Source organism: Sminthopsis crassicaudata, chromosome 6, assembly GCF_048593235.1.
Source record: "Sminthopsis crassicaudata isolate SCR6 chromosome 6, ASM4859323v1, whole genome shotgun sequence".
Taxonomy (NCBI): Eukaryota; Metazoa; Chordata; class Mammalia; order Dasyuromorphia; family Dasyuridae; genus Sminthopsis; species Sminthopsis crassicaudata.
Genome location: NC_133622.1, coordinates 153,635,409 through 153,652,795, shown reverse-complemented (window position 1 = coordinate 153,652,795; position 17,387 = coordinate 153,635,409). Strand labels below are relative to the sequence as shown.

Below are 17,387 nucleotides of genomic sequence, written 5' to 3'. Positions count from 1 at the left end.
AAGGTGAGAACTCAGGTTGACTTGATAGAGGGGGCAAGCTCATTGGCTGGGGTGGTTCTTCCCAGAAGCCCTTGCATTATCCCACGCCCATTCTCTGGGAGGATAAAAAGACACCATATTGGGCCTGGAGAGCAGATCGGCCTGGAGAAGGATAAGAGCTGGAGGAGATTCAGAGCCAGGATTCAAGAAGAAAGACTCTGAATTGCATCAGGCTTGACGGGGCTCTCTGCAGGAAGGGAAGTCACTTCTTTGGACAAGAGTTAACAGCAACTGCCTGGAGACAACGGTTCATTACAGGAAGAAGAATCTGTCGGAGAGATTTGAGTAGACACAGCAGATCTCTTCCCAGAGAGTGATCCGGCAGCTTCTGGAGACGACAGCTCGCTACAATTGAACTATTGGAGACAACGGTTCGTTACAGGAAGAAGAATCTGTCTGAGAGATTTGAGTAGACACAGCAGATCTCTTCCCAGAGAGCGATCCAGCAGCTTCTGGAGACGACAGCTCGCTACAACTACCTATAGTGTTTTTTTTATTAAACCTTTTTTTTTAAATTTTCAGACCATATCATCGATAAATTTCAAAATTTACCCTTGCAAAACCTTGTGTTCCAAATTTTTTTCCTTCCCTTCTTCTCACTCCCTCCCTTAGATGGCAAGTAATTCAATATATGTTAACCATGAAAAATTCTTCTATACACATTTCCACAATTAACATGCTATACATGAAAAGCAGATCAAAAAGGGAAAAAAATGAGAAACAAAAAAAAGTGAAAATGCTATGTTGTGATGCACACTTAGTCTCAATAGTCCTCTCTCTGGATACAGATGGCTCTCTTCATCTGTTCCAATAGAACTGGCCTGAATCACCACATTTTTTTAAAAGAGCCACATCCATCAGAATTAATCATTGTATAATTTTGTTGTCACTGTGTACATACAGTCTTTTGAAGGCTTTACCCTTTTAGTTAAAAAAAATTCTCTATACCTGGAATACATTAGCTTATATTCAAAATTTCATGAAAATATTGCTTGCATCAACAAAGCAATTTATGTGGTGATTTGATATGCACAGACCAAACCTGCATAGATGTTTTGTTTGGAACCAATTTCCATCTATTTAGAATAGTAGAAGAGTATCACAAGCAACAGGCCAGATCTTAATACCTTAACATTTTGCCTGAAACAAAAGAATCAAGGCACCAACACACCATGCCAAGAGTGCAAAATGCCTTGTATTGGCAGTGGTTTTCTGGGTGGACCTGTACAGTGGCTATCATCAGCTGCCAGTGGCTAGTTGGGAGAGATCAAGAGAAGTCCTGTACTGAGAGAACACCTGTTATCCCCTTCACAAAAGCTGGAATTCCTCACAAAATGTTGGATCACTGAGAAATTAAAAGACTGTTTATGGAGCAAAGTTCTAAGTTTGGACTGACAACATCCCACCAAATTAGACACTGTTTGTTAGAGATGGGTGTAGCACTAGCTGACCATGTTTAGCTACATTACCAAGCAGGGAAGACTAATGGCAAGTCAGAGGCATTATCAAGAAGGTGCTTAACACAGAAACTATAGTAATAGCCAAGGAAGGAATATATAACAATCAAGAAGGTGGACTACAGATGACTGAAAGTTTGGGATTTCCACAATAGAATGTGCCAACAGAATTTGTGAGCCTTACATCAACCTTCTTAACCTCAGTTACCTGTGGGTGAATAGAAAAGATGGCCAACAAACAACTGTAAAAAGTACTGCAAGATAGTAAATGTTAAAGAACTCAAGTTCCTTTTTTAAGATAATTTTTTATTTTCCAAATACATGTAGAGATAGTTTCAACATTCATTTGTGTAAGACTTTCTGTTCAGATTTTTCTCAGTCCCTCCCTTAATCTTTTTACTCCCCAAGACAGTAAGCAATTTGATATAAATTAAATATGTGCAATTCTTTTAAACATATTTCCATATTTGTCATATTGTGAAGAAAAATCAGAACAAAGGAAAAACCCCATAAGAAACAAACAAAAAGGTAAAAATACTTTCCAGGTTTTTCTGGAATCATCCTGCTCATCATTTCTTATAAAACAATAATATTCCATTATGTTCATATACCATAACTTATTCAGCCATTCCCTAAATGATGGGTATCTATTTGATTTTTTGGCACTATAAAAAGGGCTGCTACAAGCATTTTTTGCACAAATGGGTCCTTTTTCCTCTTTTATGATTTCTTTGGGATACAGATCCAGTAGACTGCTGGATCAAAGGGTATGCACATTTTGATAGCCCTTTGGGCTATCAAATTGTTCTAAATTACTCTCCAGAATGGTTGGATTATTTCACAACTCCATCAACAATGCATTAGTAGGACTTAAGTTTCAGTGGTTGAAGTCACTTTATTATAGATACAGTTGTCAAAATTAAAAGTGTTCATTAAAATACTATGCCAGACTGTCCCTGATCCTACCCTTAGTTCCAAGAAGCAGCTGATATTATTCGAGACGTTTAGCAGTTTTGGTCATGAAAGCTTTACGTGACTTTGGACATGGGGACAAGACACTAAGACTGTTACTAGTTCGACCAAAAGGGTCACAGCTATCATGAAGAAAAGTGAAATTTACTCCCAGTGTGTACAAAGGAAAGTAATACCAACTTGTACTATGTATTTGAAAAATATTAGCACCAGAAAACATGTTAGAATGTGTTTTCCTTGACTCTTTATCCTCTTGAAAGATCTAGCAAAAACATGTCATATGTTGGTGATAATTTCATAAGGGTCACACAAGCATACCCTACCAGAAGCAGAAGTCCTCCCTGATTGCCAAAGTATCATGGGAGAAATATTTCTCAGTAAATGGTCTTGCTGCCAGGATCCTTTTAGATTAAAGCAGATATCACGAGAGAACAGTGTTCTAATAAATGTTAGTCTTATGCATTAACAAATCTAGAACAACACTTCCGCTTTCTCCCATCAAGGAGATTCACAACCTGATTTTTTTTTCCCCCCTGAGGCTGGGGTTAAGTGACTCGCCCAGGGTCACACAGCTAGGAAGTGTTAAGTGTCTGAGACCAGATTTGAACTCTGGTCTTTCTGACTTCAGGGCTGCTGCTCTATCCTCTGCGCCACCTAGCTGTCCCTTAAAACCTGATTTTTTCAGCCATGAAATGATGAACAAATAGGTACACTGAGACTAGAAGAAAATACTCAGTAGAGATAAAATGTGATAATCCTTATCCGTGTCATTATGCCCCTGACTTTGCACTGTATTTGCTGATATTAGAGAAAGAGCCCAGTGAACACTCCCACCCAGTACATTTCTCAGCAGAGAAAGAAGCTAAAGAAATCAACCTCAATTTCAGCCCACTGAAATAAATAAATAATGGGCGTCAACACACTAAACGGTGTGATTTAGAGCAAGTCACTTAACTGTATCTGCCTGAATTGCTTCAACTATAAAATGGGGATATAATAACTAAACCCTTCCAGAGCTAGTATGAGAATCAAAGATGATTTCTGTAGAAGTACTTAGTACAGTGCCTGGCACATAGGAGGTACTTGATAAATGCTTATTTCCTTTCACTTTTTCCTATCAGTTTCTTACAGATTCAATCGCCTTGAATCTTTCCTTCCCCACATTAACATGTACTGAAACAGACATAGAAGGGTAGTAGACTCTTCTCTCTAGCTTTTTGTGATCTTGCTCTCTTTTCTTTGTCCTCCTACCTGTCTGATCACGCTTTCTATATTTCCCTCGCCAAATTTTCATCCTTACCATCCCCTTCATTGTAAGTGTTCCCCAAAGCTCTATCTTGGGCCCTCTTTTTTTCTCGCTCTGTATCATTGCACATGATGATCTGATCAACTGCCATGATTTCAATGATTATCCTTATGCAGACAACTCTCAGGCCTGCCTTATCCATCTCTAATAGCTCTCCTTCCTTTCAGCCTAGCATTTTTAACTACCTGTTCCACATTTCAAACTTCCTGCCCCAAAAACATCTTACACTCACCATGTTCTAAACTGAACTCATCATCTTCCCACACACTTATCAACTTTCCCCTGTTCTTAACTTCCCTATTACTGTTGAGGATAAGTAGGATCTTCCTACTTACTTAGGCTTGTAACCTTATTGTCATTGCCCACTCCTTACTCTTTCTCTCTCCCACATCCCATATTCAGTCAGTTGCTAAGTCTTATCATTTCTACTTTTATAGCATCTAGACCCCAGGCAATCCTGACTATACCACCATTTTCACTAATACCTTATTATTTTACAGTCGGATTATTGCAATAGACTGCTACTTAGTTTTCCTGTCTCAAGTCTTAGTCCACCCAATCGATTCTCCATCTACCAAACTGATTTTCCTAAAGGACAAATTTGATCATGTCACTCTCTCCCCTGTCCAATAAACCTCACTGGCTCCCTGTTACCTCCAGAATCAAATCTTGTTTGGTTTTCAAAGTCCTTTATAACCTGGCTTCTTCCTATACCTTATTGCCTTCCACATATTCTGCGAACCAGTGACACTGCCTTCTCTACTCTTCCTGAACATGACACTCCATCTTCTGGCTTTGAGTATTTTCATAGCTGTCCCCCCTGCCTGGAGCTCTCTTCTTCCTCATCTCTCCCTTCTGTTTGTTTTTTTTTCAAGTCTTAGCTAATGTCCTTTCTTTTGCAAGAAGTTGTTCCCAAACTTCTTTAATCTTCCCTCTGAGACGACTCCCATTTTATTATGTATGTATCTTGTTTATAGTTGTTTGCATAGTGACTCACTATGACTGTGAGTTCTATGAGATGAAGGACTGCCTTTCTTATACTCCTAGTATTGAATACAGTGCCTGGTACATAATTGGTGCTTAATAAATGCTAATTATCTAGTTAGCTGGCTAGCTAACTCAGCTCAATGATCTACTTAGGAGATACTACTTAAAATCAATGAAATTTGAATGTTTGGCCTTAATAAATTTATCTTTGTTAGATAACATTTTCATTATTAATAAGTAATCGTAACCTCTGTCTGTGGGCTTTCTAAGGAATCCACTTTATTTAATTTCCATTTCTTTAGGTCTTTATATGAGTCTTTTCAATTAATCTATATTTTACAATGTGCAATTTTACTGGGCCAATGGCCTAATAAAGAGTGCATCACTTCACTGAAAAGTATTTTAAATATTCTGACTCCAGTAACACCGATGTGCACACAGTGGCTTCGCTTCTACAATTATATCTCCAAGAACTTCCAGAACCAATCATTCCTTTTTCTAAGTATGAAGACTTTCTGTCCTGTGCCAGTTTACTCATTAAAGAAGAAGAAATGGTAAGTTTAATAGTAATTCTAATTATACGTGGATTGGGGTTTTATGTCAGTGACCTTTCTGACCTTTAATTTGTAATCTGCCCTTTTGATTTTCTGTGCATTAGTATAATAATCTGTGACCTAAGGTATCTAAATTCTTGGGTCACAGGAATTGGTCCCTAACCTCAGGGACCAACCCAAAATATTGGTATTATTTTTTGGCTTTTCATGGTCTCACTCTTAAGGAAATCAAGATGGTAGAGTAGCAGGAAGCAGTATAGTCCATATGGCCCCACACCTTCTCCACAAAGAACTAAAAAAATGTACCTGATTGAATTCTGGTTGAGAAATCCAAGAAAAAATAACAGTTACTTTTCCATGACAGCATAGGAAGACAGAGAAGGAACATAGTGCCATGTGTCTTATACTTGCGTCTTATACTTAGGTTGGCTGAGAGAGGAAATTTGCTTAGGGACAACAGGAGGAAGCCATTGCAGCAAGTCCTAGCCATGTATTGTGAGGAATAGATTGAAGAGCAAATAGCAATAGTGTGGTCTTAGGAACAGATTAAATCCTACTTTGAAACAACCAGGAGAGGAATCCCAATCCACGGGCATCCCAAATTCCCATTGCTTTCTAGCAATAATCTTTTAAAACTTCCAACCAGGGAAAAATTAACAAATCTCAATCTATATAATATATTTCAAAATTCAAAAATGTCATTCAAAAATGACAATCGTTCTCAAAAGAGCAAAATAGAAATTAAAATAGAATCAAATATAAATTTAAAATTATATTTTAATATAATTAAATAGAAATTAATAGAATTAAAATAGAATTAAAAATACATAAGCAAAGTATGCTTTGCTGACAGCTGCCCTAACTAGTGAATAAATAGCAAATATTTGTGTAACAAATGGCATAACATCTACATTCTAAAAGGAAAAGTTAAATGACTTTTACACTATGAAATAGGAGGAACTCAATTTAGCTCTTTCAGACCTAGATAAATCTCATTTTTAAAAAAATGGAGGATCTGAGTGGATAATAAAAATGAGAAGTGATCAACTTCTGGAAAATATTGAATAGAAGTAAAAATACATCTATTTTCACTTGTAGACTTTTTTTTTTACAAAAATTGATAAAAAAGCAGAAAAGTTAAATGTATGCCTTAAATATAAATAAAATAAAATTTTATACAACAAAAGAACCTTGAAGTGAAGACTTAAAAATTAATTAGCAACTAAAGAACTTAATCCTAAAGAATAGATGGATCAAATTACAAATATGGAAACAAATAGTGATTTCATTAAAAACAGTGACAATAGTGGGATAAGACAGTAAAATTTGATGAGACAGATACATAGGGGAAATTTTATCTCTACATATAGAGAAAATTTATTTATCAATTAAAAGAGAGAAAATATGGATCAATGAATTGGGCAGGCAACTAAAAAAATTTAGAAAAATTTTTAAAAAGTGAAATCCCAAATTACAATTCTGAAAACCAAAGAGATTAATAAAATTGAAAACAAAAAAGCCATTGAATTAATAAAACTAGAGGCTGGTTTTGATTTTTCTCTTTTGAAACAATTAATTTTGGGGGGTGGGGGGTATTAACCACAAACCTCAATAAAATAAAAAAGCTGTTTGCTAATGATTTAAAAATAAAAAAAAGTAAAACAGTATCAAAAATGAAAAAGGTGAATTAACAACCAGTAAAGAAATTATTACAGATTATTTTGTCTAATTATGTGCCTATGAAACTGTCAGTTTAAATGAAGTGAATGAATATTTGTAAAATATATATTGCCCAGAATGGCAGAATAAGAAATAGAGGACCTACCCAATCCTATCTTAGAGAAAGAAATTGAATAAACCATAAATAAAATTCCAAAGAATCCAGAAGAAGATGGACTTCAGAAGCAAATTGTCTGAAACATTTAAAGAACGATTCAAATATTACAAAAACTGCAGGGGAGGAAAAGAGTCATACAAATATTGTCTTAATATCTAACCCAGAGAGAGTCAAAGCAGAAAAAAATATTCCTATTGAAGATCAATGCAAAAATGTTTAATAAAATATTAATAAAATACTTCACTAAAATATCACAAAGATCCTACTGTATAAGCAAGCTGGATTTAGAACAGAGAAACTCATAAAATTAAATGAGTTACAGGGAGATATTATAACATAAAATACAGTAATACATAGTAATAATGTCATGATACCCATTTTTTTCAAAATAGATTCTTCTGAAAATGGAATAAAAAGACAGTACACTTATTCTTCATATACTTTAATAGATATATTAGATTTTTCTGAAAAAAACATAATTTGTCTTTTTTTTCTTTCTTATATAGGGGGTTAAGGAACTAATGAAGCAGGTGAAAAATTTGCCAGTGATTAATTATAATCTCCTTAAGTACATATGCAGGTAAAAACTTTTAAAAAATGTAATAAGCATTAGCCTGATCATTAATTTAATTTGTTAGCTTTGCCATTAATATACTGTGTGAACTTGTCATTTTGAAGTGGTAAAATATGCAAGGGGAGTGGTAAAATAGAAATAGATTCAGGAGAACAATACATTGTAAAACGAATATTATATAATATATAATAAAGGTTCAATTTACTTGAAGAAATAAAGTCAGACATCCATTACAGATTACAAGGGACTACTATTTATTATATGAATTAATGAGGGGAAAGACAAGTTGCCTAGTAGAAATCACAAGGAGAAAGAAACCATTAAAAAGAAGACTCCATGGGGAGAGAGAATCCCATGATGGGCTACGCATGAAAAGGAGTTAACAAAGATTTTCATGAGTACATTTTTATAAGGGAAATATAACCTCTTTTATTTCACACCAAAACTTGGGATGTGTTTTGAAAGTTGGGACTATCTTGAAGATGCTAACAAGATTCTGGGAAAACCTAGTTTCCCATCATAATTATCTTAACTATATAGCTTTCATTACTAATGAAAATATCTGTGTAAAATGCAATTGATGCTATGACTTTTATAAGTAAAAGCAAAGGTTCTTTGTCTTTCCAGCAGAAGAATCTAGTTTTATCCAACAACTTTGTTATTGTTAAATAGATTTAATTGTTGTTGAGTTATTTCAGGGATCTCCAACTCTGATATCCCATTTGGGGTTTACTTGGCAGAGATACTGGAGTGTCTCATTTTACAGATGATGAACTGAGGCTAGCAGGGTTAAATCATTTGCCCAGGGTCACAAGGCTAGTAACTGTCTGAGGCCAGATTTGAACTCAGAAAAAGAAATCTACCTTGTGCTCTATCCAGTGTACCACCTAATTGCCCATAAATAGGTTTAACAACTTTTAACCTCTACTTTTGGAGAATTACTACTTTCAACTTTAGACTGATATATATATATATATATATATATATATATATATATATATATATATATATATATATATAATATATACATATACATATGTGTGTATATATATATATATAAAATACACGTGCATATATATGTAATGTATATATTAGGCTTCCTTAAACAATAGCAAATACATAAAAATAGATACATTTTCTAAAACCCAAAATATCTGGATATTTCACATCTATATTAAATAACATCAGCTCAATGTATATTTCTCATATATCACCAAGAGCAAAATAATTGTTTAGAGCTTTTGTATAACTAAAGACAATTTGGAAAGTAAGGGAAGAACATCTGCAACCAGAAGGACAATAAGGGAAGAACATCTGCAACCAGAAGGACAAATGGCAAAGGTTTTACCCCTATACTTCATATGTGCTGTATTGGGGTGGGGTTGTTGGTTCATGTTTGTTTTGTAGGTACTCTTGGAGAGATAAGGCTTTCTGTTATTGCATGCTGCAATTACCTTGTAGCTTCCAGTTTTAAAGAGTCTTCTGGGGTACAGAGAAGTTGTGACTTTCCCACAGGGTCAGTATGTGTCAGAAGTATGGTTTTAATGAAGCCCTGGTCCTTGTAATTCTGTGCCAAACTACCAAGCCCAATTGGCTCATTGGCAGGTTGAGATGAACAGAATATGACTTCATCAAGTCCAGTAATAATCTGGCACATTTTCTCTCTTTTTATTGTATAATTTAATTCTCCAATAAGTCTGTTAACTCATTCATCCTACTCCCTCTAGTGCTCTGTCAATGAATTTCCATGGAAATAGAAAACAACCAGAGGTAATAGTTATTTGGCTAATGATCCCATGATCTTCCACTGACAACATCAATCTCTCTGTATTCTACTTCTTTTCTGACATCAAACAGCTTTTTGAATGAAGTCCAGACCTACTCAAATGCTAACAAAACAAGCGTGCAGAACCTGGCCGCTGTCTTTGGTTCTAGTATCCTGCGTCCCAAAATAGAAGACCCTAGAACCATTATGGAGGGTAAGACAAATCCCACCTGTTTCTTTTTTTATAATATATTTTTATTTTTCAAAATACATGTAAAGATAGTTTTCAACATTCACTCTAGAAAAACTTTGTGATCCATATTTTTCTTCTTCCTTTCCCACTTTCCCCCACCCCTACACAGCAAGTAATCCAATATAGATTTAAGCATGTGCAATTCTAAATATATTTCCACATTTGTCATGCTGTACACACACACAAAAAAAAAAGAGAGAGAGAAAAAAACAAGCAAATAACAAAAAAGGTAAAAATACTATACACTCAAACTCCATAGTCCTCTCTCTGGATTTGGAGGGCTCTTTCCATCACAAGTCTATTGGAATTGTCTATTGGAATTGTCTTGAATCACCCCACTGTTGACAAGAGCCATGTCCATCGCAGTTGATCATCATGCACTGTTACACTGTGCACAATGTTCTTTTGGTTCTACTCATCTCTCTTAACATCAGCTCACTTAAGTCTCTCCAGGCTTTTCTGATCTTGCTGATCATTTCTTATAGAACAATAATATTCATATACCATAACTTATTCAGCCATTTTCCAACTGATGGGCATCCACTCAGTTTGCAGTTTCTAGCCACCACAAAAAAGACTGCTACAAACATTTGTGCACATGGGGGTCCCTTTCCCTCCTTTATGATCTTTGACATATAGGCCCAGGAGAGACACTCACTTCTAGATCAAAGGGTTTGCACATTTTGATAGCCCTTAGGGGATAGTTTCAAATTGCTCTTCAGAATGGATAATCCCACCTCTTTCTAAACCAAGAAACAGTTCTGGACAAACATTCTCAGTGTTCTGGATGAGTTTCGTCTTGAATAATTGTCAATTGTGAAGGAAGCAAATGTTATTCCATTTGTGACTGATTTGCTACATGGAAAAAATACTCTTTGGGAGTTAGGCAGTTAATTTGGTACCCTATATTATATATAGAACTACAGTCTCAGTTCAAAAGGATATCAGAATATATCTTAATTGAATAATAATAATAATAGCTGGTATTTATATAGTGCTTTATAAGATTTGCAAAGTGCTTCACAAATATCTCATTTGAGTCTTACGCTATCCCTTTTGTGGTAGTTGCTCTTATTATTTTACAGATGAGAAAAACAGAGGCAGACAGTGGAGAAGTGATTTGCCTAAGGTCACTCAGCTAGTAAATGTCTAAGGCTGATTTTAGAATTGGGCTCTTCTGATTGGAAATCCAACTCTTTATCCCAAGCAACAACTAGCCACGTAAAAGAAACTGCTACAAAATCCTAAACAAGTAGTCATCCAGTCTCCTCTTGAATGCTTCCAGTAATGATAGATTGCGGTCACCGCTTCTGTTTTGGATATGTCTGATTGTTAGAAAGTTTTCCCTCATGTTGTGATCTTAGATTATGATCTTTCCCAGTTACATTGATTTTGTCTTGATGTGTACATCATTCCCAGGCTCCACTTATTTGACTTGGCGTCAGTGGATTAAACTGTTCCATGCTTCTCTATTGCACATGCACTGCTATTTATTTAGCCATTCCCCAATTTACAGAAAGCTATTTTTGTTTTCTTCTTGAGATGGTGATAAGATGTCTCCCATTCAAATATCAAAGTGAACGTATCTCCCAAACCAGTCTGGATAACGGTTTTCTCTCTCTCTCTCTCTCTCTCTCTCTCTCTCTCTCTCTCTCTCTCTCTCTCTCTCTCTCTCTCTCTCTCTCTCCTCTCTCTCTCTCCCTCTCTCCCTCTCTCTTCTCTCTCTCTCTCTCTCTCTCTCTCTCTCTCTCTCTCTCTCTCTCTCTCTCTCTCTCTCTCTCTTTTTTTTTTTTGTTAACAACTAAGTCCCTGGGCTCCATAATTTTAACAACAAATGAATGAAACATAAGAAAATTCAACAAAAGAAAATTTAATTATTCATTTTAAACTATTTTTACTCATAGATACTCCTTTGTATTTTCTTCCAGGAACTGCTGTGGTCCAACACTTGTTGTCCGTGATAATTGGCAAACACAAGCAACTTTTCCCCAAAGACGTAGAGTTTCAGCCCAAGCACCCAAATGTCCTGGGCGACAATAACAGTAAAATTCATAGGACATCGGTGATTGACCAGCGACAGAATCAGACCAAGGACCCAGCGAGCATAAGGCGCTCTTGGGAGAAGCTTGAGTCCCCTCCGAGAGTCAGCATAGACAGCGGGTCCCCCCTGGCTCTGCCAGGGACCAAGGCCAATAGCCCACCCACTAGTGTACAGAGATATGACGTCTGCCGGAGTCCGGCTCTCACAGTTAAAAAAAATCCCGCCTTTAGCAAGGGCAGCGGAATAGTCACCAATGGCTCCTTCAGCACTGCCGAGAGTAACGAGAAAGCTCAGTACTCTTCCCACGGCAGCCTACAGACCCGGAGAACTTCTTCCCTCAAAGGGGCAGGCACCAAAATGGGCACGTGCAGTGTCCACAACGGAGGAGTCCGTGGGGGCGTCCTGAGCTCGGACGCTCTTGCCAACGCCGCGCGCAGCCCCGGCCTAAGCTGGCCCTGCGGGGGCTCCGTGACCCTGAGGGACAGCAGACAGAAAGACCCCGTGGGGGACTTGGAGCAGCCCAACAGACTCTCGACCTATGACAACGTCCAGCAGCAGTTCTCCACCGTGAACTCCGAAGACACCTGGTCCGTCTCCTTGGGCGAAATATCCTTTTCCGATAATTCCACCTCCGGGCCGGACCATGACTTCGGTGGGCCAAACTGTGAAGATCCCGCGCTGGAGAGGTCTTCCCCGGACGAGCCCTCGTGCCCTGTGGGGGATCACAGGAGCCATGCTTCCAGCAGCGGGCACGCCTCTGAAACCAGCCACCCCGGGGCCCTGCACAACCTTGTGTCTAGCCTAAAAGAGGAGATAAATAAACAGAAAGTAGAGTATGAATCCAGGATAAAGAGGTAACATCAAGCGCTGTCCCAGGGAGAAGGGTGAAGTGGCAAGTGCTGAAGGGACTGTGTGCCAAAAAACCGGGGGCAAGTAGGAGAGAGAAAGGAAAGGAAAAGAGGAACTGATGCGTGAAAGTTACCGATCTTTGCAATGTTATCATACAGCCATAACCGCAGTTAGAAGCAAGACTAACTGATTAGATCTTGACTCTCTTTCTTCTGTGGGCCTCTCTCCTGATTTCCAGAAATGTTAATCTTTAACTTCGTACATCAGTTTCTTTCTCTTGTGGTTGACTTGATGCCCCTATGTCCTTTGCAACAAACCCCTAGTATTTGATTAATTCTCTCAGTAGAAATAGTTGGGAACAATAATAAAATTATCTGAGTCAAGCTTGCAGGATCCTAATTTCTTAAAACTGTCATTAGTTACTATATATTATATAAAGCAGTTGGCCTTAAGAACTTTCTAAGAGAAAATGGCCAAACTAAGGAACATAGAGAAAGGATGACCTTTCTGATTGGACTAACCCTATTTATGGTGGATCTGGGTTAGTGTTTTTGCATTCTTGATAAATATTAATTATTGGGAGTTGATAAATATTTCTGAGATTTCTCAGGAATTACTGAAATTATTAGTTATTCTATATTTTCATGACATAGTTTAAATAATAATGAGTTACCATAGAATAAACAGTAAATAATTTTTCTGCAACAGGGTTATTTTAAAAGTTGAAGAGGCTTTTTGTTTAAAAAAAAAAAAAAACAACTCATGAGGACAGCCAGGTGGTGAGTGAATAGAGCACCAGCCCTGAATTCAGGAGGACTCGAGTTCAAATCTGGTGTCAGACACTTAATACTTCCTGGCTGTGTGACCCTGGGCAAGTCACTTAACTCCAATCGCCTCAGCCAAAAAAAAAAAAAATCATGGTTTACTGTTAGTATAAACCAATATAATATTGGCAATGAATAGACTGATTTCTGGCAACAGACTGATTTCTTTTGTCTTTCTTAATGCATTTAATGTTATTTTTCCAATACTTCATATGCATTGTTATAGATATCTAAAATTGTTGGAAAAATGCAAATATTGAATTTGTTAATATTTACAAATAAGCAAACACCAGGTTATATTCAGATAACTTAACATTCAGATCTCCCAGAAAGGGGAATAGTACCATATAGAATCACATATCAAGATTGCCAAGTTAAAACACTTATTTTTTTCCAAAAGTTGTTACTTTTTTTAATACTACTCATACAATTTGCATAAAGTGCACTACATACATAAATTTATTAATATTCAATGTGCAAAAATTAACTCACCATTAGGAGCTGACAGGACCTTGAAAGCAATTAAAACACTATAACTGTTATAAGCAAGACTAACTTTACTCTTTTTCTTCTATGTGCTTCTGTCCTGATTTCCAGAAATGTTAACTTTAATCTTTAACTTTAACTTTGTATATCAGGAGTTTCTTTCTCTTGTTTTTGACTTGATATCCATATATTCCTTTGAAATAAGTCAAAAAAAAATTTTTTTTTTGGCTGAGGTGGAGTTAAGTGACTTGTCACACAGCTAGGAAGTGTCTGAGACCAGATTTGGTCCTCCTGATTTCAGGGCTGGTGATCTAGCCACTGCACCAAGTAGCTGCCCTAAGTCAAGTTTTTACAATGATTTTTAGCCTTTTAATGATTATACTTTTCCCTTATTTCTCAACTAATTTTTTGCTTGCAATTCTGAAAAAAATATATATTTCCTAGGAAATGCCAGGAAGGAATTCCCTTATGGAAACACTCATTTGGGCAGCTGAATAGTGCTTTAGTTGGGAAAACGGAATTGGGGGAAAAAATATGTTCCAAAAAATTTGGGCCCGGGCTAAGAAGACTGAGGATTATTGTCTGCAACATGTTAATTTTTATTGGCTAAAGTAATAATAACAAAATTTAATAATATATTATTTGAGCCTCATAACAACCCTATGAGCTAGACATTTCAGATATTATTATCATCATTTTATAGGAAAGGAAACTATGACTCAGCAAATTGGTTCTATTATATGAATCTTTGAATGTAATGGAAAAAGCAACAAATTAGGGTTTACCCTGGATTCCAGCTCTAATAATAAGTAACTGTGAGAGCTTGAATAAAGTATTAATTTGCCAGACTTCAGTTTCCATATCTGCAAAATGAGAAAGAAGCCCAAAGCCCCTTATTATATTTATTTTTTACTTCTCTTACTGGCCTTAGTCAATGTGGTACTATGGGATGGGGAAAGTAAAGAAATTTTACCTGTTGTCATCATGAATGATAGGTACTTCTTGTGTATAACAATATTATCTTTTTGTTTCAGAAGGTAGCGAAGACTTGCCAAATTTTGAGTAAGAACACAAGCATATAGAGTCATAAAAGGGGAAGATAGCCACAGAGGACTGAATTTATGACTGTAGTATATTCAGGAATAGTGCTAGAGTTTTTAATTTACAATGTGTTTATTTACTCATCTCAAGAAACCTGTATGTTATTACAGGAATGGTTAGACTAGATGACTAAGAAGCTCTCTTCTGTCAGCATTAAAAGGCTACTTTTTGGCATTAAGAATGTCAATTATCAATCATAATTATAGAAACCAATAATTAGCAATGACAATAATAACAATTGGCAATATGGAACTAAGTTTTAAACTAAAAGGTACAGGAATAACTTATTGACAGTGAATTTAAGAACTCCAATATCAAATAGCATCCCTACAATTTTTCCTTTCAAATTTAGCAAATATATCTACTCAGACTTTATCTTTTTCATTTCCTAAAGAAAAAAATAAAATTTCAACTTCCTGGGAAGCCTCCTGATCCAGCTAAAAATGATTCCAGTATCACCTTCTGAGTTGCAAGTAGCTGACTACATGATGTTGATCTGTCTATAATGTCATTCCATCTTTAAATAAGTGTTCTGTTCTACAGAGTTTTAATAACAAATTGATAAAAAAAATGAAAAATAACAAATAACAAATTGATAATAATGACAAAAGCCTTGTAAAACATAAAGAAATAAAGCAAAACCATAGCTTCCTGTAAAGAAAATTAGTTCTTCAGATAAGTCTGATTTTTATCTCATAATGAGAAAGATAAGACAAAGTTCTAGGCTAGAAGCACTGGAATTCAAATGATTTGGGTTCACAGTTCTAGAACTGTCAACTGAAAACAAGTCAGTGTCAACTGAAACAAGACACTTAAATCTCCTGGGCTTTTTCTTTTGAAAAAGGGGGGAGAGGAAGATTAAGCCTTGGTATTATTTGTTCAAGATCTTTGATCCGTTCTCTGTTTTTACTGAGTACATTCTATGCCTTTTACCCCCTTGCAGTTTAGAGCAACGGAATTTGACCTTGGAAATGGAAATGATGACGCTCCATGAGGAACTGGATCAAGAGAGGAAAAAGTTCACAATGGCAGAGATCAAAATGAGAAATGCTGAGAGAGCAAAAGAAGATGCAGAGAAAAGAAATAATATATTGCAGAAAGAAATGGAGCAATTTTTTTCTACATTTGGGGAACTGACTGTGGAACCCCATAGAACTGAAAGAGATAACACTATCTGGATCCAATGAGCTTTCTCTATTGTGTGGGTTGGCATTTTTGGAAAGAATTACAATGGAAATATTATTATACCATATTATATTCTGGTAACCTAACTGATAAAAGCATTCAGCACTATAAATCCTGGAAAGAGAAAAAATACAGTATTTAAAATCATCTAGTCTTTCAAAGTAAACTAATCAAAGCTGGACTATACTCCTGAATGCTCCAACAAGCCACCATCAACTATAAAAATCTGACACATATAGTCATTTCTTTTTAAAGTCATCTAGAATTGAAAGCTGTATTTAAACTGGCAAATCAACTGAATTTTCTATCAAGCTTTCTTACAATGCACAATTTTTTGAATTATGTTTCATTGATTTATTTTGCAGCTCAGAAGTTTTTGTTACTCGTTTTGCTAGGAAATAAAAATGAGAATACTATATTTGTGCCTTTTCATACACATGTAAAGTGATTAAAGTCAAGAGATAACTTGTGGTTGTACAATTTGACCATGAACAAAAAATTGTGTAAATAATTTAATAAAAATATAATCTGTATGAAAAACCTTGGGGTTATCTTAATATTTTAATCAATTTTTTTAATTAACAAAATTTTACCAACTCATCCTCTATGGAGAAAGATAAAGAAATAAAAAGATTTTGAAGAAAGAAAAACAAGTCACATTGGCTATAACCAAAAATTATATATGTCAATTTGCATTCTGATTCCTTCACTTCTCTGTCAAGTGTTAAGTAGCATTTTTCATCATGAGTCTTCTGGAATTAATGTCAATTGCATCAATCAGAGTTCCCACACTTTTCAAAGATGTTTGCCTTTATTAGGTTGTTGTTATTGTATAAAATTTTTCTTGGTTCTATTGATTTCTCTTTGCATCAATTCAAAAAAGTCTTCTCAGGTTTTTCTGCTATCATCCTTTCTAAAAATTATTCAGCCTTCTCCAATTGATGGCACCCCCCTCAGTTTCTACTTCTTTGCCACCATAAAAAAGCTGCTCCAAATGTGTGTGTGTGTGTGTGTGTGTGTGTGTGTGTGTGTGTGTGTGTATGTGTGTGTGTGTGAATCTTATTCCTCTTTCTTTGAGCTCTTTGGAGTATAGTGCTGATCATGTTATAGCTGTGCCAAAGGGTATGCACTAATTTAATAATGTTTTGTAGCATGGT

General features: G+C 35.9%; 1 protein-coding gene across 2 annotated transcripts in view; it reads left to right on the top strand.

Annotated features, from left to right (window-relative positions):
* ARHGAP24 (Rho GTPase activating protein 24) overlaps nucleotides 1–16,770 on the top strand; it is a 102,652-nt gene extending 85,882 nt beyond the window's left edge. For both annotated transcript variants that reach the window (XM_074272859.1, XM_074272860.1), the window contains 5 exons: nucleotides 5,183–5,315; nucleotides 7,659–7,732; nucleotides 9,584–9,705; nucleotides 11,673–12,639; nucleotides 15,989–16,770. In XM_074272859.1, the coding sequence (XP_074128960.1) occupies nucleotides 5,183–5,315; nucleotides 7,659–7,732; nucleotides 9,584–9,705; nucleotides 11,673–12,639; nucleotides 15,989–16,232 (1,540 nt within the window). In that variant the 3' untranslated portion in view covers nucleotides 16,233–16,770. The remainder of the gene's footprint in view (nucleotides 1–5,182; nucleotides 5,316–7,658; nucleotides 7,733–9,583; nucleotides 9,706–11,672; nucleotides 12,640–15,988) is intronic.
* Nucleotides 16,771–17,387: the final 617 nt, after the last annotated feature.